The 26453-nt window shown below is 33.9% G+C and overlaps 2 protein-coding genes across 2 annotated transcripts; both read left to right on the top strand.

Moving 5' to 3' along the window:
* Window positions 1-2480: 2480 nt before the first annotated feature.
* LOC144550113 (protein VAPYRIN-LIKE-like) lies at window positions 2481-4716 on the top strand. Its single transcript, XM_078298520.1, has 2 exons — window positions 2481-3411; window positions 4136-4716. Exons 1-2 carry the CDS (start codon window positions 2560-2562, stop codon window positions 4589-4591), a joined length of 1308 nt encoding a protein of 435 aa, XP_078154646.1. The 5' UTR covers window positions 2481-2559; the 3' UTR covers window positions 4592-4716.
* A 13712-nt stretch (window positions 4717-18428) lies between these two features.
* On the top strand, window positions 18429-19534 carry LOC144575252 (protein G1-like7). The gene has a single exon (XM_078325357.1). It carries the CDS (start codon window positions 18658-18660, stop codon window positions 19267-19269), a length of 612 nt encoding a protein of 203 aa, XP_078181483.1. The 5' UTR covers window positions 18429-18657; the 3' UTR covers window positions 19270-19534.
* Window positions 19535-26453: the final 6919 nt, after the last annotated feature.

The raw sequence follows: 26453 nt of genomic DNA, 5'->3' as shown, positions 1-26453 counted from the left end.
CAAATTTTGTAGAATATGAGATGATTTATTTATTTATTTTTGTGATTATGGTATAAATAAAAAAATTCGGGCTAATTAATGTGCATATTAGAGATTGATCTGAGTTATAATTTTATATTTTTATTTTCATAGTTCAAACAGTAAATACGAACCATTAAATATAATCTCCATATATATAAAAATGTATATTTGAAGAACATATATGTAGTTGGGGTATATTTGATGTACCAACAGTAAATACGAACCAATATCACACCGGCAGAAGCTTCAAGAACCAACACAATAATGGAACTCTTCACACATCGGCTATCAGAGAAGGCAAGTGAGGAATTAGAAACAGAAGCTTGCACATGTCACATTAATGCAAGCGCAAGATTATGAAATAGAATGGCAATGGTCAGATACAAGAATTAATATACATGATGAGAAGCGCATATCAAAGGCTGAAAGACGGACCTAGAATACAAATTAAGCTCGATACATCGAATTTGGAAATTAAGAGCACCACCACGAATGAAGGTATTTAGATGGTTACTACTAATTAGGAATAGATTGCTGACAATTGATAACATCAAGAAGAGAGGTTTTCAATTAGTTAGTAGATGTGTCTTATGCAAGTCGGATCAGGAAACAAGGCATCATATATTCAACCATTGCACCTTTAATTGTTACAACTTTGCATGTAGAGATAGTAAGAGTGATACCAGAGAGGATGACTTTAGCGACTGCTGGTGCATCAAGAATACAACTCTTGATAAGCGCAAGAACCCCAGCGCAACATAAGATGACGATATTAATCACACAATTCATAATATGGCACGAGCGTTGTGCAAGAACATTCACAGACAACATCAAGAGCATCCAGAAACTTAAGAATGAAGTGCTTTGGCAAATACAATTTTATGAAGCAAGGACATGCTCGGTACCAGTGCACCAATAGTGAGAAGGCAACATACTGGAATGCGTACCAGCATGGTACCAGTAGGATTCCTACTTGGATTATGCTCAGATTTTGCTATTTCTTTCCTTTCATTTTCTTTCTTTATTTTTCGTTTGACTTCTATTCTATTTTCCAATTTTTGTCAAAATTTAAGCTCAACTATTTTGAACAATGTTTTCCATTTTATTTGATGGTTACCACTCGTGTGTAATGAAATCTATCTTCAATTAAAATTAATGTGGACATGACCCTCATTTCTTAAAAAAAAAAAAATCATATGTAGTAAATTTTTTATTATTTTTTAAATAGGTAAAAATCACCAGCTTCGGATGGGTCCAGAATTTCTAAATTAAGTGGTTTTCTACTAATCTAAGAAAAAAAATTATAAAATATATAAAATTTGGTCTCCAAGACTCAAGTACATTCTCAGATATCATTTTTAAAGTTTCGAATTGTTTATTTAAACTTTGAAAAAATGATATGAATATATATCACATGTCGATTTGTAATATACATATTATACATATTGATATTACTATAGTCTCACTCAAATATTTTTTTTTAAAAGACGCTGAAAACGCATTTTATTTCTGAAACAGTTAATTACAGGTACCAGTTTGCAACTAGAGTACCAACTCTCTGGTTGCGTTGTCTCACAAAAGCATATAAAGCATTAACAAAACAGCCAGCCTCACTCAAATTAAATTATGTATTTTAGTTAAAGGGTAATTTCGTAAAATTTGAGTATGTTCAATTGATTTGTATTTCATTAGATGTCATGGTTAATGTATATGTATTTATGGTCATCTGCAGTTATTTTATTTGTATTTAGAATTAAAAATATGTTGAGCGTCTTGTTTTTGTTTTTGTAAATTCACTAATGAATAAGCCTTTAAGAATATAATTACAAGCTTCCATGAGACCATGAAACATAATTACAATTAGCATTGAAAATTTGAAAGCTTGTATTAAGCTCATTGATAGCTTTACAAGGACTTGTTCCGCGTCTTGTTAGAAATAGAAATAGAAACTGAAAATTAATATTTAGGTGAGAAAAAAAAATTCAGTTTGAGTGAATTTTTTTTTTTTCACATAAACAGTAACACGCCGAACAGGACCTAAAAAATGATGACAAGAGAATGATGACAATGCACAAGTCTGTACTCTGTACCAATATAGTACCAACCTGACCCCACCTACCAGATTCCATTTCCAGTTGCCGCTCTCCGCTGACCACTATCATTCCCAATTTGGGTTTGTTTACAATGAGATAGGAATGAGATAGGAGTAGGTATGATGGGCACTGCATCTATTTTTAGATTTAATTAGCTCTAACATCGTATGATTAGTATTAAGATAAGTACGCACGGAAATTGATATAGACTCGTACGGATTTTAATACGGAGCGCACGAATCTTAATGCAATCTAATGGTCACTACACCCATCCAACCAAAGTAGGTCCGATGGGCATCGGACCTACTCTGAACTCGTTTAAAATTATTACGCTTCACTCCCGTTCTGTGCTGTCCCTCATTTTGTCATAGACCGAGCATCTCAATCCCTCCGACCACGCCGCAAAAGAAAATATCTCCGTTCATCGTCCCCTTTGTACGAATCCATGGAAACCACCACCAACACCATTGAAGAGCTTCTAGAAGTGATCGAGCAAGAAGTTTCAATCGACTTCAAGCTGAATGCCAAGTGCCGTTCTGACCTCCACCTGCGCTCCCTCCACCCCTCTCTCCCCATTTTCTTCAAAATCCAAACCTCCTCTCCTGACAAATTCCATGTCAACCCCCCGAGCGGATCCCTCCCGCCTCTCTCTGCAATAACACTCCAAGTCATTCTTCGGCCGCAACCGCTGCCTCCATCAACCTTCCCCCGATCATCCACTGACCGGTTTCTCATTCGCTCTGCACTTTCCCCAGCCGATTTCGATCGTTCGATCGTCATCTCGTCCTTCCCTTCAATACGGCTCCGTGTTTCTTATGTTGGTCCCTACCTATTACAGCTAGCCACGTCATCTGGTGACTCTGCCTCAGCACGCCTTATCCTTCACCGCCAGCCCTACCTTATACCGCTTCTCGATCCATCTAATGAAAACGATAATCCCCCACTAGAGCAATCATGGCTGCCCATTCATGCATCGGCAGCGGCTGGAGATTACAACAAATTGGTCCAGTTGATTGAAATGGATGAAATGGGCAAGGGATTACAAGCCAGGGACAGGGATGGTCGTACAGCACTGCACGTGGCGGTATCAAGAGGGCACGTTAGGTGTGTGAAGGCGCTGGTGGAGAGAGGTGCTGAGAAGGATGTGAGAAGTCACGACGGACGTACTGCATTGCACCTTGCAGCTGCGAATGGCGATGCCGAGATGGTGGCTTTGCTAGTTGAGATGGGGGCTGATCCAACGGTGGTAACTGACCGGGGGATGATGCCAGTCGATGCGGCCAGGGATAAGGGATATGTAAGTTTGGATTTTCTTTTTAATTTGTGTGTGATTAATTTGTGGTTATTTTATTGGAATTTGTGTTATTACGTTGCTGTCAAAGCAAAAAAAAAAAAAAAAAAAAAATTAGTTGCTCTCAATTATATACCTCGGTAAAGTAAATTTACTTCCGAATGAATAATATCAAATAGAAATCGTCCATGTCCTGACTCCTGACAGCGACAAAATTATGAGAATTGTTCCACTGGGGACCGTCAAAGAATATTAATGGTCCCGACAAACTGATATTCTGTCCAACAGCATGGTGCTATTGCTTTGCTAACATGCAGATATTGGATTAATAAAGCAGTGTTTGCTAAAGGGCTTAGAAGCAAAATAAAATATATATGCAATAACAATTTAGTCTTGGTGTTTTGGCATCAATGCAAGAAGCCATGCATTGGTACCTAAACACACTACTCCTTTCTCCCCTCCCTAATTCAGAATAATTAGCAATAAAAAAAAATTCAGAATAATTAAAACGAGTTCAGTTTATTCTTACAACTTGAGAAGCACAGCCTATTAAGAAAAGGCATTATTTAAGGGTTAACTGTCAAGAAAATTGTAAACATTTTAACTGGTTTTAATCATCAATTATATTGTACTTTCATGCACTATCCTTGATTGAAAAAAATATATATTTGGGGCCTCTTGTTTTGCTTTGATCAGCAATCGGATTTTTTTTTTTTTTTTTTTTGTGCAGCAAGACGTTGTTGATATTTTGGAACGGTGGGAACTCGTAATGGCAGCCACCAGACAAGGCGACCTCCGCCGTCTAGAATCCCTTCTGAAAAAACGTGCTGCAATCCAAGGCTGTGACCAATATGGCACAACAGCTCTGCATTTAGCATCGATCAAGGGGCAATGTGACATCATGGCAGTTCTGATCAAGCACGGCATTCACATCAATTGCAAGGACTTAGAGGGACATACGCCGCTCCACCTAGCCGTCGAGGGCGGGTGCATAGAGGCAGTGGAGCTGCTTGTCGGCCTGGGAGCAGATGTCAATGCACAGACAAAACGAGGTGCAACACCACTTCAAATGGCAGTTTACATTAACTATGATGAGATCGCGGGATTTTTACGTAGTAGGGGCACAGTGGCAAGCTCTTCGTTGGGTCTGGTTGCATCTCCTCTTCCACCTCAGCTCCTAGTGTGATTTTTTGTGCAAATAATTTTCAATTTTGAATGTCTCAATTGTATAGTTTTCCGTGGATCTATTCTTTTTTTTTTGTTTGGGATTTTGTCATGAGCAGCTTCATCTTGATTGAGTCAAGAAGCCACAAAGGCAGTGTTATTAAAACCGGACCGGACCGGATGGTTCAACCGGAAAAAACCGGACCCGGTTACCAATCCGGTTTGGTTCACTGAAAGGACCGTTTATGTAATTAAACCAATAAAATCCGGTTCAATTGACCGGTTTTTATAAAAAAACGCTGCTAAACCATCCGATTTTGTGCGCTTTGTACTTTTTCTGGTTTCTCTTCTTCCTATGCAGTGTTTTTTTTCTTTTTGAAAATGCTCTTCTTCCGATGCAAGCTTGTAACTTTTAGTCTGAACGGTGGATCTGGACATTTAGTTATAAATTTATTTATTAAATTAGATGAAATGGAACGTCCAGATCCAACTTCCAAGTGAACTTTTGAATCTTATTAATTAAAAAATTATTAAATGCTGCCATAAAAGTTACGAACTCGACTTACAAGTGAATTTTTGATGAGCTTGAACGTGGTATGGTCATGTTAAAGGTCTCAAGTATATTATAATAAATGATATTTTGGATTTTTATATTATAAATTAATAAATTATAATTATTTAAAAAAATCAGCGGTTCAACCAGTTGACCCACTGGTCCGACCAGTAAACCGTTGACCCGGAGGTTTATCGGTTCAACGTCCGGTCCGGTTCAGATAACATTGCACAAAGGTATTTTGGTAGTCAGCAATTTTGTTTTTTGAGTCCATGAGGGAAGTATTCTGTATTAGGCCCATTTGTTAAAAATTAGGCAACGAGTTCTTTGTTATTTAGGCCCACAGAAATTTCACAAGTATCTTCGCCTACTCAATAAATGACACCTTTACAGCTTGTAATCATCAGGAAAACAAATGAAGGTTAATATAGCACTGAATTGGAAAATGACTACGAATGCTGTGCAGATGTTTCTAGCCCAGCACGAATATTGATGCACATGGAACGGTCCAAAACTCCAAATATTCGTTAAACAAAATTCCAGCACGAATCGTGATATAACTCGTAAATAAGTCGTAATGGTATCTCCACAGTGTGGTAGCAAGCATCCTAAAAGACGGAAGAAAGTTCAAAGTTAAACATTCGTCTCGTTTCGTACTTTTGTTTTTGACGAGTCATGACAATCATTCCGATTATTCGGCTTAAACAACACTATCTCGATCTGTGCAAAGACGATTATCAATTTTCCTTTGTTTTTATAAAATTGACTGTTTTATTTGCAAACGGAATCAATGCTATTTATTTGTTAATATAGACGACAATTGTTCCAATAAATTAAGATATAGACAATACATGACTATTGAATTATTATTTTTCATTTATAACTTTAACAATTCACAAATAAAATATTTTTTTAACTTCGATCCCTTTTTTTTTTATTTCTTATCATAATATATTGAAATTCCGTATCTAAATGGCTGTACAATATAAGATATTATAATGAGTGAGGCTAAGGTATTATGTATATCACATATTAGTACGTACTATAGATTATTAACTCTATTTTTACCGTCTAATTTTACCGTATAGTATGATTTATATATGAAAATATACTTGTTAATCAAATTTTATATTTTATATTTTTTACAAGTTATTTTCTACATATTAATTTTTTTTTTTACAAAATACAAAATTTGATCTGCAGTTACATTTTAATATGAAAATTATATTAAATGATAGATTGAATGATCAAACTAACAATTAAATACCAAAATTTTTATTAATACCCTTTACAAAAAAAATAAACAAAAAAACCCATTTTTTCAGGGAATAGAAATATATCTGGACCGCAATGACAATTGGCAGTCATATTCTTAGGGGCCGCCATTTGTTGTTGCAGCCTCATTCATTAAGGCCACCATTTGTCGTTGCGATCCCAATTTTATTATATATTCTTTTCCAGAGGCATAATTTCATTTCTCACTTTCACTCATTCTCTCTCCTCGGACAACTCTCTCTTCTCTTCTGATCTGTAAGTTTTTTTTTTTAATTTTATTTATATTTTCAGTAGGTTAATAATTAATTTAATTAATTTAGGTTTGTGTGTAATTGGTTCAAAATGAGTCTTATGGTATTTATTTACACCGATTGTGAGGTTTTACATGGCCCTAATGGGGGTTTATTATAGTCCTAGGCCTATTATTGTGATCAATGTCTGGTACTGATTATTTGGGAATAAAGACTGTTATTATCAGAACCTGAGATTGGATCAGGGTCAATATAACCTTAATATTCATGCCACAATTAGCATGCCCGCTGGTTCAGCACAAACCTAGCTCCAACTATTTTTAATTCTGAATGATGGAGTCTAGCATATATTGTATAACCAAACAATGAGTTTTTCTGAGGGTGAGTATAAGATAATTGACCTATATGTGGAAATTGCCCCAGTCCGGTGTTCCGACCCAGCTATGATGTTAATCCAAGGTCATAGTCTGCAATGGCAACTCACCATAGTATATGGTCCAGTAATTAGGAGACTTAAAAAGGATTTCTGGAATGAATTAAGGACAATTAGAGACAGTAGTATAGAGCGATGGTTAGTATTAGGAGATTTTAATGCAATTAGGAAAAAAGAAGAGAAATCTGGTACAAACTTTGACGAGTATGTAAGTAGGGACTTTAATAATTTCATTAACGACTATCATCTTATTGAACATAAACTAACTACTAGGCAATTCACTTGGTCTAATGGTACTAGATTTGCATTGTTAGATAGGGTTTTCTCTACAGTGACTTGGGATCTCTCATACTCTTCTAGTCAAATTTTAGATTTAAATAGTACGGGGTCAGATCACTGCCCACTGTTGGTTAGGACTAATAGTCTAGCTTCTAAACATCCACCTATATTTAGGTTTGACCCACTTTGGTTAGAACAAGAGGATTTTCTATAGTTACTGCCTAAATGGTGGAATGAAACTCCATTATCTCAACATGATATTGCTCTTAGTTGGAGCAAAAAACTTAAAAAACTTCGACAAAAAAAATAAAAGGATGGGCAAAAAAATTTTATGGTAAAAAGAAAAAGGAAAAAACATTGATAAACAAAACACTACATGAGTTAGAAAAAATAAAGGAAGAAAGACAGTTTACTGTAGAAGAAGAAACCAAATGGATTTTTTTTAACAATAGATTAGATGAAATTTACCAAGAAGAAGAAACCTACTAGCAGTTAAGATCTAAACAATTATGGTTAGAGGCGGGCAATGCCAACACTAAATACTTTCATACTATAGCTACCCATAGATAAAAAAAAAATCAAATACATAGTTTAGAAATGAATGGTTCTATTAGCAATAATATAGTAGAGATTAGGGAGCACATAGTTTCTTATTATAAGGAGTTATTAGGGACTACAGGGTGTAAATATGGTCACTTGGACCAGAATTTCTGGAATACCGATGAAAAATTGACAGACTGGAACAATGGACTTTAGAAAGACCTTTTACAGAAATAGAAGTTAAGCATGCAGTCTTTACTTCTGAACCAAATGGAATACTTGGACCAGACGGGTTTACTTTCCAGTTCTATCAATTTTTCTGGGAAATAGTCAAAACAGATTTGATGTTACTTACACACTTCTTTTATGAGAATCAACTTAACTTACATAGGATCAGTAAATCTTGCATATGTCTCATACCTAAGGAAAATGATGCAATACATATTAAGAAGTTTAGGCCAATAAGTTTAGTTAACTGTAGTTTTAAAATCATCTCTAAGATTCTTACTATTAGATTAGAACAAGTTATGGATAGACTCGTAGATAGTAGCCAATCTGCTTTTATTAAAAATAGATATATCTTAGATAACATGATCTTTGGTCAAGAACTTTTATAGTAATAAACAATCGGGGTAGTGATAAAAATAGACTTTGAAAAAGCTTACGACAAGATACATTGGGAGTACTTGCTAGAAGTTTTAAAAAGTAGAAATTTCGGTTTAAAGTGGATACAATGGATCACCCAATGGCTTTATAGCTCACAGTCTTGTCTCATAGTAAATGGGGGGCTCACTAATTATTTCTATTGTAAAAGGGGGGTTCGACAAGGCGACCCTCTATCTCCTTTTTTATATATATTAGGGTAAATTTCGCTGGAGGTCACTCAACTTTGCTCTTTGTCACGAATTGGTCACTCAACTTTGATTTGTCCCCTGAAAGCCACTGAATTTTATATTTGTTCTAATTTAGTCATTCCGTCACTTTTTCCATCCAAAAACTTAACAGATCTGACGTGGACATCCAACTCATCATTTTGACTTATTTGGATACAATTTGGAGATACCATTATATTACCATATTTTTCCTTTCTTTTTCTTTCCCTCTTATTCTTTCTTTCCCAGACTCTTTATCTTCGATTTGCTTCCAGACTCTTCTCTTTCTTTGTTACTCTATTAGAATTGATAATTTATTTCCTCTTTTTTTACTTTTATTTCTTATCTTATTCCCTCCGCACTCTTCTTTCCTACCTCTTGTTCCATATTCTTCCTTATTATGATTCGAAAATTATTTTCTCTTAAACCCTAATTTCATCCTCATGTGAAAAATTCAACAATGAAGCATCGAAAGAGCTCCCATGTGTGGCCTATATATTCGCAATAATTTAGATATAAGTTTAGATCATATAAATTAGACCACATCTTCTTACTGTTCTCCATTTGAACTTTTTAATTAATTTAATGTAATCTATATCCATGTATTTCTTGCTTACTGGTTTGTGTACCAGTATATAATGGGTAGGGCACACTAATGCACAGGGACTAAATTGTAAAAACTTTTTTTATATCTAGTGGGTGAAACATTGATAAAAGTAATTTCTCTATTTTACTGATATGTTTTTTTTATATTACAATGTAAAAAAGAGAAAAGAATCATAATTAATTAAGAGAATTAATGACTATACAACTATTTGTCATTTGTTGGAACAAATTCTGAGAGTCAGAGAAGGAATGCAATATCGCTAGATCAGGTGACAGAAAGGGAAGTCAATATCGTTGGGATCACGAAAGTTTATTGTGTAAATTTTCTTCCTGCCTTTGATACGTGTCTCCAAGATGTATATTTTCAAATTGTAATAGAAAAAAGAAGAGGGAAATATCTTTGCTGGGAGAGAAAGACGAAGAGCGAAAGAAAAAGAAAGGAAAAATATAGTAATAGAATGGCATCTCCAAATTGTACCCAAATAAGTTAAAATGATGAGTTGGATGTCCACGTCAGATCCGTTAAGTTTTTGGATGAAAAATGTGACGGAATGACTAAATTAGAACAAATATGAAATTAAGTGGCTTTCAAGGGACAAATCAAAGTTGAGTGACCAATTCGTGACAAAGAGCAAAGTTGAGTGACCTCCAGCGAAATTTACCCTATATATTAGCAGCAGATACACTTAGTAAACTTTTTACGAAAAGTAGGCAAGCTAACTTAGTTAAAGGATTAGGACCACCCTACTTAGAGGGTAAAGTCGTCACTAATTGCCACTATGCAGATGACACAATTTTATTCCTGGAAGCCCAGGAAGAAAATGTGGAATCTGCATGGTGGACCATGCTTGCTTTTGAATCGATCTCTAGTATCAAAATGAATTACGACAAAACTGAACTTACTCCATCCATGTAGAAGCCAATAAGGCTCTAGAGTTACAACAGATTTTTAGATGCCAGGGAGGACAATTTCCCATAAAATACTTAGGCCTACCTCTTCATTATAAAAAATTACTAGTGTCAGATTGGGCATTCCTAGTAGACAAAGTAGAAAGTAGACTAAAACATTGGAAATGAACCATGTTATCAATAGGAGGTAGATTAACTCTCTTAAATTCAGTTCTTTCTTCTATCCCTTTATACTCACTTTCGGTTTATCGAATGCCAATTACAGTAGTCAAACAAATAGATAAAATTCGAAGGCGGTTCCTCTGGCAAGGTAATTCTAGAAAGAAAAAAATATATTCTCATAGATTGGTACACATCTTGTTTAGCCAAACATGTTGGAGGCTTAGGTATACTTAACCTTAGGCAAATGAATATCTCCCTTTTACTTAAATGGTGGTGGAAATTAAAGAATAATGAGTATCATAGTCCTTGGAAAACATTAGTTGTGTATAAATATATAACTCACAATACAACTGTTTTCTCTCCATTCTGGTCTGCTTTAGAGAAAGTCAATCACATAGGTGACATGAGTGTTTCTTACACACCAGGAGTAAATACACCAATCAAATTCTGGACTGATCATTGGTACCAAAATTGCCCTTTAGCTATAAAATTTTACACACTGTACACAAAATGTAGTAATAAGGATGTTTTGCTAGCTGATGTCATACACTCACAAGGACAGATAGTCCGGTTTAGGATAGAATTACTAGGAGTAAATTATCAAGACTAGATAGCTCTACTACACATCATTAGCACAACCTCTTTCACTCTTCCACATGATTACATTGAATGGAAATGGGAGGCTTCAGGGAAGTTTTCAACACACTCCATCTACACACTTCTTAATTTTTTTTGGGGGGGGGGGGGGGGGGGGGGGGGGGGGGGGGGGGGTTAAACCTAGTGACTCAATGCTTTGCTGGAAATTACCAGTTCGACCAAAAATAAAAAATTTTATGTGGTTAATATCCCATAACACAATATTGACCAAAGATAATCTTACATTGAAAGGGTGGGTTGGAGACCAAACTTGTCATTTCTGTTCTGAGCATGAATCCATTAATCACTTATTCATAACTTGCAATTTAGCACAACAAATTTGGTTTTATTTAGGTAAAAGTCAATGGGTAATGCAAAATTGGCATACATGGGATGATATCTTACATTTTGCACATACATTGGATTATGTAAACAGAACTGGTTTCATGATTGTTTTAAGTGCAGTTAGTTGGAGTATTTGGAAACATCGAAATGAAGTATGCTTTACTAATGGTCATGTTAAAACTGCTAGATCATTAATTTTGCTCATTAAAACCTTGTGTGGCTATTGGTCAGGTACCTTGAAGAAGAAAGTCAAAGATGCAGTTGGAGAGTGGCTTTCTGTGATTGAAGATGCTATTCCATTAGCTCAGTACATGCCCATGGAGGTGGTCGTTTACCAGCCAGCAACCGACTCTGATGGGGTCCTTCTGCGATGAAGACTAAAACCCAATTTTGTCATTTAGATATTATTAGCCTCAGCCCTTTACTTAGCGGCTTAATTTTAGCAACATTAGTCTATTTTTGGAATATTGCAAGTGTTAAGCTTTGGATGATGTATGTCTTGGTGTTTGTTTTGTTGTTGCAGTTTTTTTTTTGTTGACTCTAAAACTGGAACAACTGTGATGGTGTAATTATCCATATTCCGATCAATGGAATGGGCATTTTGCATTTTAAAAAAAAAAACTCATCTATCTCAGGTCAGGCCCCTCTCCAAATTGACCAACCATATAGTAGTCAGTCCCTAGTTCAGAGAATCTGACCTTCTAGTAGTCGGCCCCTAAGTCAGGCCCTAATTCGGGACCCCTGTCAGGCCCAATGTTTTGATCCGAATGATACCGATGATACAGTAGATCCAAAATAATGTGAGTCAGAGGAAAATTGGGGATGTCGACCTTGAGAGGATGAGTGGATGAGTGGTCAGAGTGACTAGGAAGACACCAAACATGTGCTTGGACAAAGGTTTATAATAATAGATCGCGGGTTAGAGCACTCGCTTATTTCAATGACGCATCAGGATTTTAGGAAGCTAATGTGGGTTTTTTTTTAAAGGAAGAAGAGTATGAGGATGAATTGTTGGAATGACAGTGTTATGACTCAAAAGAGCAAATGAAGAGTGCAATTTTCAGGTTTCACATTCATTGCAATAAAGAGATTAAGAGCATGAAGAGTGACAAGACCAGTCTGAGATTCAAGTGCAAGGACAGTAGATATGGCTGGTACAAATATGATGTTGCCACTGGTTACAGTGAACAATGGCGTGTCTTTAGATGTCCAACAAAACATTCATGTCACGTCAATACGACAAGAATAGATCATGCACAGTTATCGGTTTTTTTGGTCGCTAATTGTATATCGGCTCATATGAGGAATGATGTTGATCTGAGAATCCAAGCCGTCAGGATCACTGTTGATGAAAGATACAACGATCAGATACCGACGTACAAGAAACTATGGCGTGGACGGGAGTTGGCAATTGTCCGCCAATGTGGTAGCTGGGAGGGGTTATACGCGTTTATAACTTTGTTGTTGCAAGCAATCCAAAGAAAAAACCCAGGTACTATATTGTTAGTTTTTTTTTACGGCATTGTGAAAAAAATAAACAATTTCATTTTTTTTAATTAATCACAGGTTTGATGTGACTCATTTCCAACTGGTAAGGGCAGACCATACAAGTATTTTCATAGGACAGCTTGGGCATTTGGACTGTGCATAGCTATCGTTCCACACCTCAGACCAGTCATCACCGTTGATGTTGGTTTCCTGTCAGATTGATACAAAGGTAATTAATTTTATTTAATTTGTTTAATCTTTTTTATTGATTTAATTGATTGATTGTTTAATACTTTAATTTTTTTATTTTTTTGATTGATTTAATTGATTGATTGTTTAATACGTGTAAGTTGTTGATTACAATCGGGCATGATGCCGAAAACCAGCTTCTCTCATTGCCTTTAGCACTAGTTGAGACAGAGAACTTCGAAGATTGTGGGTGGTTTATACAATGGTTGTGGCACAATGTAATTCGCTCCAGATTCGTGTATGTCATCACTGATAGAGTAAAGGGTACGAAGAAGGTGTTTAGACAAGATGATATGGATTGGAACGAGGATGAGGATGATTGCGTTCACTGTTTTTATGCTACTCACATAGCTGAGAACATGAAGAAGTTATAACCATTGCAGTGATGAGGCCATCAAATTTTTCATGAGGCCATCAAATAGCACGAGGAAGTAATAGTAGTCATGTGATCATGCTCTCAATTGGCTTTGGACTTACTAAATAAGAGGTGAAGAGGACACTAAGTCAACCGAGTTACACAGGAAAGACGCAACAGAGCTACTCGAGATGCTCGAGGTTGATACAATATTTATTTTATTATTCAATTTCAACTTAAAAAAAATTATTGAAATAATTTGATTTAACAACGATTTTTGTTTATTAATTTGCAGGTTGAAAAGCAATTAATGGATTGAATGTTTATCTATGAGTTAAATTTATGTTTTCAATGTATTGGATGTTTTTATTTAAGAATATTATTTATTTTAGATTGATTAGCCGTGTTTTTATTGTATTCATGAGAACATATGCAGTTTCTATTTTTCGCTTATTTTATATTTATTGTTATTATCATCTAATGAAACAAAAATACTGCTTGTTAACTTTCATTTTATGAAAATAAAAGAAATAATAACCTCACATATTATTTTTGCAAAATATATTACAACAAAATAAAACTAAATATGTTTTGTTTTCTTAAAAAAAAGTAATGGGACCGCAACTACAAATGGCAGCCTCTAAGAATAGAGCCACTAATTGTCATTGTGACCCGGATATTTTTTGAATTTTTCAGAAAAACAAAGTATTTTTTAAATATTAATAAAAAATTTGGAATTAAATATATTAATTTATATTACAGACCAAATATGAGCAATGTATAATACTTAGTCTCGCTCAATTATAATATAGTTATAAAAAAACATCAAGATTAAGGACAAACGAACCATATAATACTTAGTCTCGCTCAATTATAATATAGTTATAAAAAAACATCAAGATTAAGGACAAACGAACCGTGGTGTAGAACAGTAGAAGGTTGTTAATTGGACCTTTTGATTGGGAAAGGGCAATTGTTATAATTTGTGGATGCATGTAGAAGAAAGTGTCAACATAATATGAAGGAATAGTTGACCCAACTTAAAATTTTGGAGATAGCACTACCTTCCAAAGTTTTAAATATTAATTATAGTATATATCGAAACTAATTTAGTTCCAACATGTCAGCGGTGAGTGAAAAATGAAAACGGAGAAGGCATTATTTAAGTTTTCCTTCAAAACGGAACCCTTCATCAACATCCTACATGAACATATATTTCTTTTAGAATTTTTTTAAAGGTTATTGATTTTAAATAGTTACTAATAATGTTATTAATTAAAACATGTTTATAATTAATTAAATGACCGTAATTTTTAAATCTACTCTTTTATTTTCATAAAATTCTTTATACTACTCTAATATTATAAGATGCGAGGTTATTATTTTAATTTGTTTTCATAATAGACCAACTCAGATCGAGATGCTCAAAATAATAGACCAATAACTCCGTATCCTTTGAGGATTTTCATGGAAACAAAACATCTTGAAATTATTGACGGTATAAATAAGATTACATATCGTATGAAAATATATAGATCTCAATAATTGGAAGAAAAAATGAGACACTATGAAGTTGTGAACTTCCACACAAAAGACGATGCACTTTGTTATTAGAAAAATTGATTATTATTATATATAGGAGGGATAGATCCACTTGCACTCTTTTTTTGTGACACCAAATTACACCTTATATTTTTAAAGTTTTCAAAGTCTAAACAGTCGACTCAAACTATTCAACATGATGGATATATTAAAATGTGCTTGCAAATCAAATTTTACATTTTTTTTACTTTTTACTATGTATTTTACAAAATCATTACTTTCAAACTATTGAATTTTTGTACTCATCTTAATAAATAGTAAAAAAATTCAAAAAAATGTTAAATTTGATTTGCAAGCAAAATTTTAATACATCATGTTGAACGGTTTGGATTGACTGTTTGGACTTTGAAAATATATGGTGTAATTTGGTAGCACCAAAAAAGGGTTTAATCGGTTGGTTTCTGATCTGCAAATATGATAAGCCCTTTATAATCAGTTGGTTTCTGAAGGTAAATAGTTAATTTCTCTATTTGTAATACATACACAAACGTATACCTAAATATCACCGTGCATTTGTCAGATGTACAAAAATTAGTCATTTGTTCTTAAAAACTGATCAATTAAAAGACTCACATTTATCTTAAATAGGTTACATACTTCTATGTTTTTAATAAAAAGTAAAATAGATACTCCTATAAATTTGAAAGGAGTTTGAATAAAAAAGACAAAATAAGTAAATTTGTGAGTTTTTAAAATTTAGAAGGACAAATATTATATTATGAAGTTTTCAAGGGGTCCACATGAAATTTCTCCTACTTTTTTTTTTAATAAGAAATGAGAATCAAAGATATCAAATTATTTTAAGGATTAACATTGAGTTTGAAACTTATAACTTCACAAAGAAAACAATATCTAAATCAACTGTAAAATAAGTATTTGACAACCCAACTTATGATACCTCTGCAAAAAATAAATAAATAAAGTATCTAATTAATCATGTATGAAAAAATATTGCAGAGAATATATAGTTACGAGTAAGGCTTAGATGTTATGGATGACATAAGGTCTTCTGTGTTATGCACAACAAGAATGAGACACCTTTCGCGAGGATAAAAAAGTGACTTTTTGCGACGGACTACTCTCATTCTTCAGCTTTTTCTTTTTGCGACGGTACTTTTCGCGAGGGAGTACCGTCATAAATTTGTTTTTTCTCTCGCAAAAAGTATCTACATTGTTGTAGTGATGGTCTAAAAACCCTATCGTATAAACTTTATATTTCAATTTAATTAGTTAACTAAATTAGTTATATAATGAACTGGTAGAATACTAATTTTTAATATTTTAGAATTTTTTCACTGTTTTTTATGATTTATGAAATGTGGCAAAAAATAGTCTAAAGTATTGACAATTTTCTTTTATTTTAAGCTATCTTTCATAAATATATAATAAAAAAATAGTAGTAAATTTTTTTAAAAAATAGCAAAAATTTGTATTTTACAAGTTCATTATATAACCAATTTAATGAGCTACTTAGATTGAAGATTGAAATTTATACGATAAGTTTTTAAGGTCATAGCACGAAAGGCTATGTTATCTATAGCACCTAATTTAATGAGCTACTTATGTTACTCTTACTTTAATTTGTAAATTTACTATTTAGTGGTGTTTCAGCTACTCATTTCAAGAACGAGTAGGTTGTGTTTTCCAAATTTGAATTGATATACACGAGATTTTTTTTTTTTCTTTTAATTTGAAATAGGAGTTTGTTAATTTAGTGCGACATCTATTTATGCTTTGACGTCTTTTGTGAAAGTTGAATTTGTCTCTCTAGCTATCTCTATATAAACAAGATCTAGAGTTTACATAATATATATATTTTTTAAATTTAAAACTAGCTGCCAGTGTTTATGTAACCGTTTTAGACTATACTTTCCAGATTTCAATCTTATTTTAGCATAAAAACAAGATAGGAGATGCGTGTGTTCTCATTTGTTATTGGTAATTTCGGAGAGTCACAATCTGCTTCCAGAAAATAATGTATAGCCATATCAGATTCCGATTCAGGGGCAAACAAGGGGTAAAGATTTTAGAATAGAACCAGGGTGTTTTTAAGTTTACTAAGTTTTTTGTAAACTCAATTCTAAAATTTATTGAACTGGCTTCAAATAACGAATCTAAACCATTAAAATTCTTCTACCTTGCAAGTGATGTGACTATGTAAAAATTTAAAAGTTTCGATTTAATTTAATATAAAGTCAACTGATCAAAATTAAAAGGTTTATAAATTAATTTTAATACATTTATTTTTGGATGTCTTTTGACCACTTGATTTTATACAATTTTTTTTTTTTTTTGTGCATGTACGTAGACGCATCATTTGTAAGATAAAATGATTTCAACGGTTTAGATTCGTCATTTAAAGTCAATCTAATGAGTTTTAGAGTTGAATTCACGAAAAAGCTTTGAACTCGAGAACACCCTAATTCTACTCAAGATTTTAACATAATAATTTTGACATCGTGATAAGCGCTGCATGAAGCAAAAACTATTCTGTTAAAATCTTTGATAGTGCTTCTTTTTAGCAACATCTGGATTTCGAATATGGGCGGGCCTCGTACTCAAATTAAGGAGAGTGTGCTGGTTCATGGTCTGTGCTATAACTGTTGTTCTCACATCTCAACGTATCAGGCCAGTGCATATATATGATGTATCAGTGCTAAGATGGAGGTCTAAAACAAAAGTGAGGTCAATTTGGAAGAAAAAAAATGCTTCAGGTGGTTTGAATCGTCAAAAAGAATGGTATTGGCCATTGTTAGGCAATACCCAACATTTCTGACGTACTGTCAGTAGACTACTAAACAACGCAGTCAGCTCATAGTCAAAAAGCTTTCCTTTTAATCTGTATAATAACCAGAACAATAAAATAGCAAAACATCAATATCACTTCTATAGATTTTGTGTCGTTTTCCTTTGTATATTTGGCCTTCCCCATTTATTCACTTCATAAAATAATCCAGCCAATTACCAAACATTACATTGATATATACTTTGCTCTTCCCATTTTAATTTACTTCAGAAAAAAGGAAAAATCCAGGCGAAAGAACCACATGAATTTTTTTATATGTTTGCTGAAATTACCCGTGATCATGGACTTTCATGTGAAAATGACTATAATTAAGAAACACACTGTAGAACAAAAAAGATGCACTCTTCCGACAGAAAATCGTTACCGTATCCATGTTAAAGATACACGGCAAGAAAATATATTAATAAACATAATTCTGCAAAAACATAAATATAAAAGTAGATTTATCTGTATATATAAATAGTCCGGGTATGAGAGTGTGTCTCTCCATCCCGGGGGCCACCACGTGAATTCATTTTTTGCTTACAAAAATCTCACATTATTCACCTCTCCCTTCCCTCTACTCCCATTCACTCCCCCCTTCCTCTTCCCGTCGCTCTCTCCACTTTTCCCGTCCCATCTCGAACCCTCTTCCAAGAAACAACCATCTTTCTTTCTCTAATCATACTTACTGTTTAATTTTCACACCCTCAACCTCCATCCACAAAGGAAAAAATAAGAAGTAAATATGGATCCCGAACCGGGTCCATCGCCATCAACAGGTGCTGACCCGCCTCCTCCTCCTGGTCCATCTCAACCGGCCTTACCTCCGCCGCAACTTAGCCGATACGAATCTCAGAAGCGGCGAGACTGGAACACCTTCCTGCAATACCTCCGAAACCATAAGCCGCCGCTCACTCTAGCCAGGTGTAGCGGTGCACATGTGATTGAGTTCCTGAAGTATCTTGACCAGTTTGGCAAGACAAAGGTGCACGCAAATGGGTGCACCTTCTATGGCCAGCCAAACCCTCCCGCACCATGCACGTGCCCCTTGAAGCAGGCATGGGGTTCGCTCGATGCACTCATCGGCCGGTTGAGAGCTGCATATGAGGAGAATGGTGGTGCACCTGATTCTAATCCGTTTGCGGCCCGTGCTGTGAGAATCTACCTCAGAGAGGTACGCGATGCTCAGGCGAAAGCACGGGGGATTCCATATGAAAAGGTAAGGAAGCGCAAGAGAGGTGGTGATGGTGGCGGCAGTGGATCTTCCTCTGGTGCTGCTACCGGCGGATCTTCATCTTCCGCTGCTGTAGCGGCACCAGGAGAGGCCTCTGGTGGTGGTGCTAGTTCTCAAAATTAGTTCGCATAGATGCAATAGGTCTTTATCTCTTCATCTCTATATTGTTTTCGAATGATCTTCTTCTGACAGTTGATCTCGAGCTCAATCTCTCATCTCATTTTTTTCGTTTTCCTTTTCTTTGTTAATTATTGATCTTCTGTTTTTGTTGAATTATTCTTTCCGAATTGTAGGTGGTAATCAATCGTATGGCTTTGTTGTTGATTCTTGTTTTTACTTGGAGGTTTTTGGTCGAACGGAGATAATTGAGCAATTAGTATCTTGATAAGCTTTACTGTTCATGTTCTTGTTGGAAGCCTTGCATTCTCGCTTGCCAGTTCTTTCAAGGCAGATGTGGTTGTCGAAAACTAAAAGGAAAAAGAATTATATAAAAATATAAAAAATGACATGACGATAGTTCAGTTATCTGATTGAACCATTCTGCACTGCATATATATATCTAGCTTGGCTATGGACCACAATTTACACTGACATGTCTTTACATTCTCTTGGGATTAATGACTAGCTAGAGATGCAGTCACTTCTTTGGCTTTTATTGTTTCAAAGCTCGTGCTTAATTAGCTTGGGAAATGTTCTAAAACCATTCGGTCCATGCATCAATATAATTAATTAATAATTAGCATGCCACCATGAGAGAGGAATTGATGCATCATGCTGTGCTTCCCAATAAGTTATCTTACTAAAAACACAATATTATTTATTTTTTATTTAACATAGCTACTCAATGAAGAAAGACCCAATTAATTTATCAATCATAAGTTCATAACAACGGAGTGTCTTCTCTCTCCTTCAGATTTAGATTTTTAGTAGATAAATGACTTCCTCTCCAATCGATCAATAATTTAAATTAAGTAAATAGTCTAAAGCCATCTCCATTACCCTTGGCGTCCGTGTTTGCCTATATTAAAACAACAAAATTTTTTATTTTTTTATATGAACAAGTTTATATATGATAATGACTAAGCATTATTCCCGGCAATTGAAAGTTTGAAACCTATCAGGGCACCAAAGTTCTCTCACTCCAAATAAAAGAAGTAAAGAAGAACTCTGGCGCTAGTGCTCAAATCTTTCCTTTTCTGCGTCGCTATTTTTAGTTCTTCACTTCACTTCTTTTATGGAAGATGACATGAAGTGAGGGGTCATGAAAAGAACAAGCATAAGAATTAATATGAAGTATTACTGGTCCCCGACCGATCGATCAGGTTCTGTTGTACGCCAATTGAGTTTGAATCAATTTTCATTTTTATGGCCTCTTCTCCCCACGTGTGTCTGTCTCTCTCTTTCTCTCTCTCCTCCTGTTTTAGTCCGAACTCTGAAAGAGTGAAAGACTGAGAAAACAAGTCCTCTCTTCCTTTTCTTCGCAATGCACTTTTCTGCCAATAGATACACAACACGTACACAGGTACTCTCTTTCTCTCTCTCTCAACTGATTTCTTGTTTCATCAAAAATAAAATAAAAAACGGATTTCTTTTTGTAATTTATGGTACCTCAATCCCTTACTGGTAATAGTTCTCCTCTTTATCTGAGCCATTGATTCTCTGATCATAACTCAGTGGCTGACCCAGATAAATTAAGCACAGTGCGCTACTCCGATTGGGTCTTATTTAGTAATTTAAGGATCTGATCCGAGGCGCACTTTTTCTGAATTTTCAATTACATTCAGTGGGGGTAAATTTGACCAGGTGATCCGAGGTATCCCGGCTTGAGGTTATTATAGACTGGTAGTATCCAGTATCGACCCAGGATGTAGGTCTCTTGAAAGCTTTCTCTCTTTTCGAGCTGTCTTTATTTCCTATGTGTGTGGGTTGGGGGTTGCCTTCTTCTATAATGAATTAATCATTCATTATTATTATTCTATGTTTAAATCTACCTACACATCGCTTTCAACCTTCATAAATAAATGTCCTTGCTCTATCTCGTGATCTGGGGACTACCTTCACTGTTTGCTCAGATGAGCTACAGTTCCAAGTTCTTTCTAGAGATTCTCTCTAGACCAAGTCTTGGCCAATACCCAAGCTTTTGAAGTAGAAGCACAAGCAAACGAAAAGAAAAGAGAGAAAAATGAATTGCTCATCTTTTGCTTGTCCCCACCTAGCTAGCTCCTCCCGGACCTCCCCCCTCCCCCAAACATCTCTGAGCATGAACTGTTTCCTGGATTCAAAAATTATTAAACTTTTTTTGTCTTTAATTGCTAGCTCCTCCCGGGCCTCCCCCCTTCCCCAAACATCTCTGAGCATGAACTGTGTCCTGGATTCAAAAATTATTAAACTTTTTTTGTCTTTAATTGTTACTATTATCATTATTGTTGAGAATTTTTTTATTTGTTCTCCTCTCGTTTTCGGAATTCATCTCTCACACATATATTGTTGTTTTAACTTGCAACACTATGTGCCTCTTTTATTAACAAAATTTTGGAAGTTCAACATTCATTTCTTATCTTTTTAGGCAAAACTTATAAATCTACAGTTAATGTACAAGATATTTAATTACCAAATATATTTATAGACAGAGATATTCAATAATTAGTATATATATATGATACAAAATTATATATATCAGCCTAAGTTTTTTTTTATTTTTCTTTTTAACAAAACAACATTGTATTGTCTACTTTCACTGATATAAATGTATGTTGTAACATAATAGTATCAACATCCGATTCAAAAATATAAATAGGGCTTCAATTTTTTTCATAAAATAACTTTCTTAGGATTCACTTTCATTCGTATAAACATATTCCATAATTGTATAATTATATAGTGAGGTTATGGTACTTTACAAAACACGGATCGGTCCATGCTATGGATCTATATATTTATTTACAAAGTTCAAACTGTCGATTCAAACCGCTCATCATTATCTCCTCATAAAAAGTATTAATTTGGAGACCGTATTTTAAATTTTAATTTTAATTTTCTTTTACTATATTCTCAAAATAGATAGAAAATTACTATTTTTGGATGGTTCAAAAATCTTTAGATTAGATGAATTTTTAGTTATCTAAAATATAGTGAAAAATTCTATAAAATATAAAATTTGGTCTTCAAATACAATTTTATAAGAAAATCACTTCAAATTGATTGTTTGTACTTTGTAAAGAGAGATATTGGTTTCAAACATGGACTATTTCGCACTTTGCAAAATACCGTAGCCTCAGTCGTATACAAATACATGTTAGAATAGTATAATTTAAATACTGTGTACATTGATTTCGGCTTGAAGCATAGAAAATGAGAGGTCTTCTGTCCCTCTTTTTTTTTTTTTTAATAATAGCCACTGTTTTTTTAATTAATTAATAGTAAGACGGTAGTACAGTACAGATCTAATTGATAAGAATTAGAGACCGTTGAATTTGTATCCTCTGCATTAACTAAAAAAGGAATCTTTTTTGAGTTAATGTATCTGAAGTTCTGAACTGTCTGATAGGCTTTAAGATTCGTGCAAATTAAATCCGTACTAATATTAAAGACCCGCCTATGTATTAACTCCAAGATGTATTAGCTCAAGGAGTAGAGTTAAAATGCACCATTGTTTTTTGCCCCAACCATGCCCCATCTCTATGTCTCCATTTACAAAGTTCAAATAGTCGATCCGAACCGTTCATCTTGTTCTACATATTAAAATGTGCTTAGAGACCAAATTTTATATTTTTTGAAATTTTTTTACTATTTTTTTAGATAGGTACAAAATCAATACATGTGGACCATCCAAAAACGGTGATTTTGTACCTATCTAAAAAAATAGTAAAAAAATTCTAAAAAAAATAAAATTTGGTCTCTAACCACATTTTAATATGTAGAACAAGATGAACGGTTCGGATCGACTATTTAAACTTTGTAAACAGAAATATAAAAATGGAGCATGATTGAGACAAAAAACAATGGTGCATTTTAACCCTACTCTAGCTCAAGATGCTCTTTTGAACCAATGCAGACGATGGGGAGTTGGGGACTCGAGACCGTTAGACCAATAGACCCTCTCTTTATTCTTAATGACAGGCACTGTCCAGTACTCCAGTCATGTCCGAGCTCTACTTGGCACAAGTCAGAATGTAGGCCAATGTATTTATGGGAAATCTTTTATTCATAGAAATTAAAAAAAAAAGGTAGAGAGAGAAATAGAAAGAGCGCAGGTTTTGTGATATTGATAGAAAGATCGGTATATATTTTATCGATCCTAACAATCAAAACACTTAGGATAGGCATAATTTCTACCCATCTTAACTTATCTTGGATCTTCTGTGAAGACGGTACCTGAGAAGATCAAGAATTGATCTGTTGCTATTCCTGTTTTGAAGACGGTGTCACAAAAAATCCAGAATATATTAGGATGGGTAGAGATTTTGCCTATCCTAACTGTTTTGATTGTTATAATCGATAAAATCTGTACCGATCTTTCTATCAATATTACAAAACTTGCACTCTTTCTATTTCTCTCTCTATCTTTTTTTTTCAATTTCTATGAATAAAAAATTTCCGTATTTATGTATATATGATTTGAAAGGAATATATACTTAAAAATTATGGTGGCGAGTTTGGCTTTATGTGCATCCAATCACACCTCGTTATCTTTTCCGAAAAGGTGATATATTGGGGAAAGCAACTCGATTAAAATCATTTGTCTTTCCTTTGGTTTGCCGTGCGCTCTTTAGTTTTGCTGATGCAAATTGGCTTCATTTTAAAATTCTGTTATTTCATGTGATGGTGCGTGTTGTACGGTAATTAATATTTATATAGGTAATACCGTATTGGATTCTTAATAGATGATGATGATAATTCATCATTGATTTTTTTATTATTATCTGGACACATCATTGGATATTTGGATCTTCAATTTTTTTTTTTTTTTTTTTTGTTTGAAGCCCTTAGGCGAGTGCATTTCATTCATCAAACATCTGTTACAGGGGTGCAGCATAGTCATAGTTATTACAAAAGAGGGAAAAAACTACCTAAAGAGAACCTATGCAATGCACATCCTATACATGTTCTATATGCTATAGAGAAGGGAATAAGGGAAACGTAAAACCCACAGCTTTGAGCTGTTGTATTCGTGCCAGATTTGCAAGTTTGTCAGCCTGATGATTCTCTTCTCTTGGGATGTAGTAGCAGTAGTAAGACCGTTGGCGGTTCAGGTGGTGCTTGATTCTGATTAGTGTTGAGTATGAATGCCAATCGGCTGCACAGAGCGGTTGTAGCTTTCTTTTCACATCAAATGTGTCAGCCAGCAGTTGTGAATCGGTGAGGAAGTTGCAACTCTCTATTCCCAATGATACTGCTCCCTCTATTGCAATTAGAAGGGCCATTGCTTCCATATGAAATGGTGATATTGCCTTATCAAAGTTTGGATCTTCAATTATTACATGAGCGCTCTTGTTTAAACTATAACTCTGATTTTTTTTTTTTTTTATATTTCCGATTAAAGTGGATATTGCACCGATTTTATTAAATAAACACTAAAAGGTACCGGATACACAATCATCTATTACCTCCTACATCTTAAAGTGTAATTTCAAACAAGTCTAACTTGAGACAATTCCAGACATAGTTAATTTTAATCTTTTACCACAAATACATAGATTAATACAAACCAAAAGCAAAACTAGCAAGACAGGTCTGGATCCATAATTCGGTTCCGTACCGAGCAAGACAGGTCTCTCTCATTTCTGTTTGATCTGAATTGACTTAATTACAGTGTAAGCTCCATAACATTATTTGGTAAAATTAATTAGGGTTAGTTTAAAATAAAAACTCATATTTTCTACTTTAACATCAAAATGAAGCTAAAAAGATAATTTTATGTAAACTAATTCTGGGAGATTTTCCAGTTACACTTATAAAACAAACATTATTTCTCCCAAACCAAATAATTTATAAAACTGCTCTATAATCTGTCTCTCAGCGGTATGTCAACAAGTCATAATGCATCCAAAGTATATATGGTAATGAAAAGTAAAATTATTATAATTAGTCATCTACAACCATATAATTTAACATATGAGTAAACAAATGATCAATTGTTTCAGGATTTCCTAAAAAACACAACCGAAAATTTTATTAATAACATTAAAAATAATTAAATTATAAAAAATGACATGCTTTTCATGGAATATTCAAAAACAAAAGCTTCAAGCTTCAAACCACTACACCAAGTGGCGTAGCCAAAATTTTTATCAGGGGTGGACAAAAAATAAATTATTAAAAAATAGTTATTATTTTTTATTTAATTTTTTATATTTTAATAAAAATAAAATTGTCAATGCACCCTTGCTTAAAAATGAGTTTTTTTTTTATTTCTAAATAGTTTGGTAAAAAAAGTCATGTTAAATTTTTTTTTTCACTATCGTTTGTGATTAAGATAATTTTGTGATAGTTTAGAAATAAATAAATTCACTATATGTTAAAATCATCAAATAGCAAGATACAATGGTCTGAATTGAATGTTAAGGCCCAAATAATTTATAGATGTTGATGGTTATCTGTGAATCAATAATTATTTCTATTTTTATACTTAATGGACCAATACGCTAAGTCTATTTAAAAAGAAGTATCTAATTATTTTTCTTCTCGAAAGAGTCTCCTTAACTTTTTTTTCCAAATCAACAAAACTTTTTTTTTTGTTTAAATTCAAAATTGACACAAAAAAGACTGAATCATGTCACAACTAGAAGAGAATCACGGCGGGGATAGACAATGGACCAAAATAGGGGTAGGCAATGATCTAATTTTATACGGATTTATAGGTAATTTTCAAAATTCAGGAGTAAGCGGTTGTCTATTCCTAATCCATGCTGGCTCCGCCTCTGACTACACCACACTATCTTTTGTTAGTACTTCTTTATTTTGTTTATATATTATATCAATGGAATATCTCCCACCTTTCCAACATTAATCTCTTCATCAACTTACAATTATTCATTTATTTTCATATTTATATTTTATTAAATATTAATTATATCTTAAAGTTAATATAACTCATTTATCTGACAATTATTCATTTTGTATATGTATTCAAATCCATATTTATAGATTATTTGCTTCGTATCCATATCATTTTAAGGTTAATTTGGTTTTATCTTTTGACATTCGTTTACTATCCGTATCTGTATTCGTATCCGCTCTTTGAAATGTGGATATATATATATGGTTTTACCACTATCCGCTCCATTTTCACTCACTCTTTTATATTT

Source organism: Carex rostrata, chromosome 2 (genome assembly GCF_964058835.1).
Source record: "Carex rostrata chromosome 2, lpCarRost1.2, whole genome shotgun sequence".
NCBI classification, from domain to species: domain Eukaryota; kingdom Viridiplantae; phylum Streptophyta; class Magnoliopsida; order Poales; family Cyperaceae; genus Carex; species Carex rostrata.
Note: the sequence above shows the minus strand (reverse complement) of the source record. Positions and strands in the feature narration are given on the sequence as shown.

Bases quoted from the DNA above. Each gene is read 5' to 3' on its own strand.
- LOC144550113 (XM_078298520.1), top strand. From the start codon at position 2,560: ATGGAAACCACCACCAACACCATTGAAGAGCTTCTAGAAGTGATCGAG. The intron at 3,412-4,135 runs GTAAGTTTGGAT...TTTTTTGTGCAG, and splicing joins CGGCCAGGGATAAGGGATAT to CAAGACGTTGTTGATATTTT.
- LOC144575252 (XM_078325357.1), top strand. From the start codon at position 18,658: ATGGATCCCGAACCGGGTCCATCGCCATCAACAGGTGCTGACCCGCCT.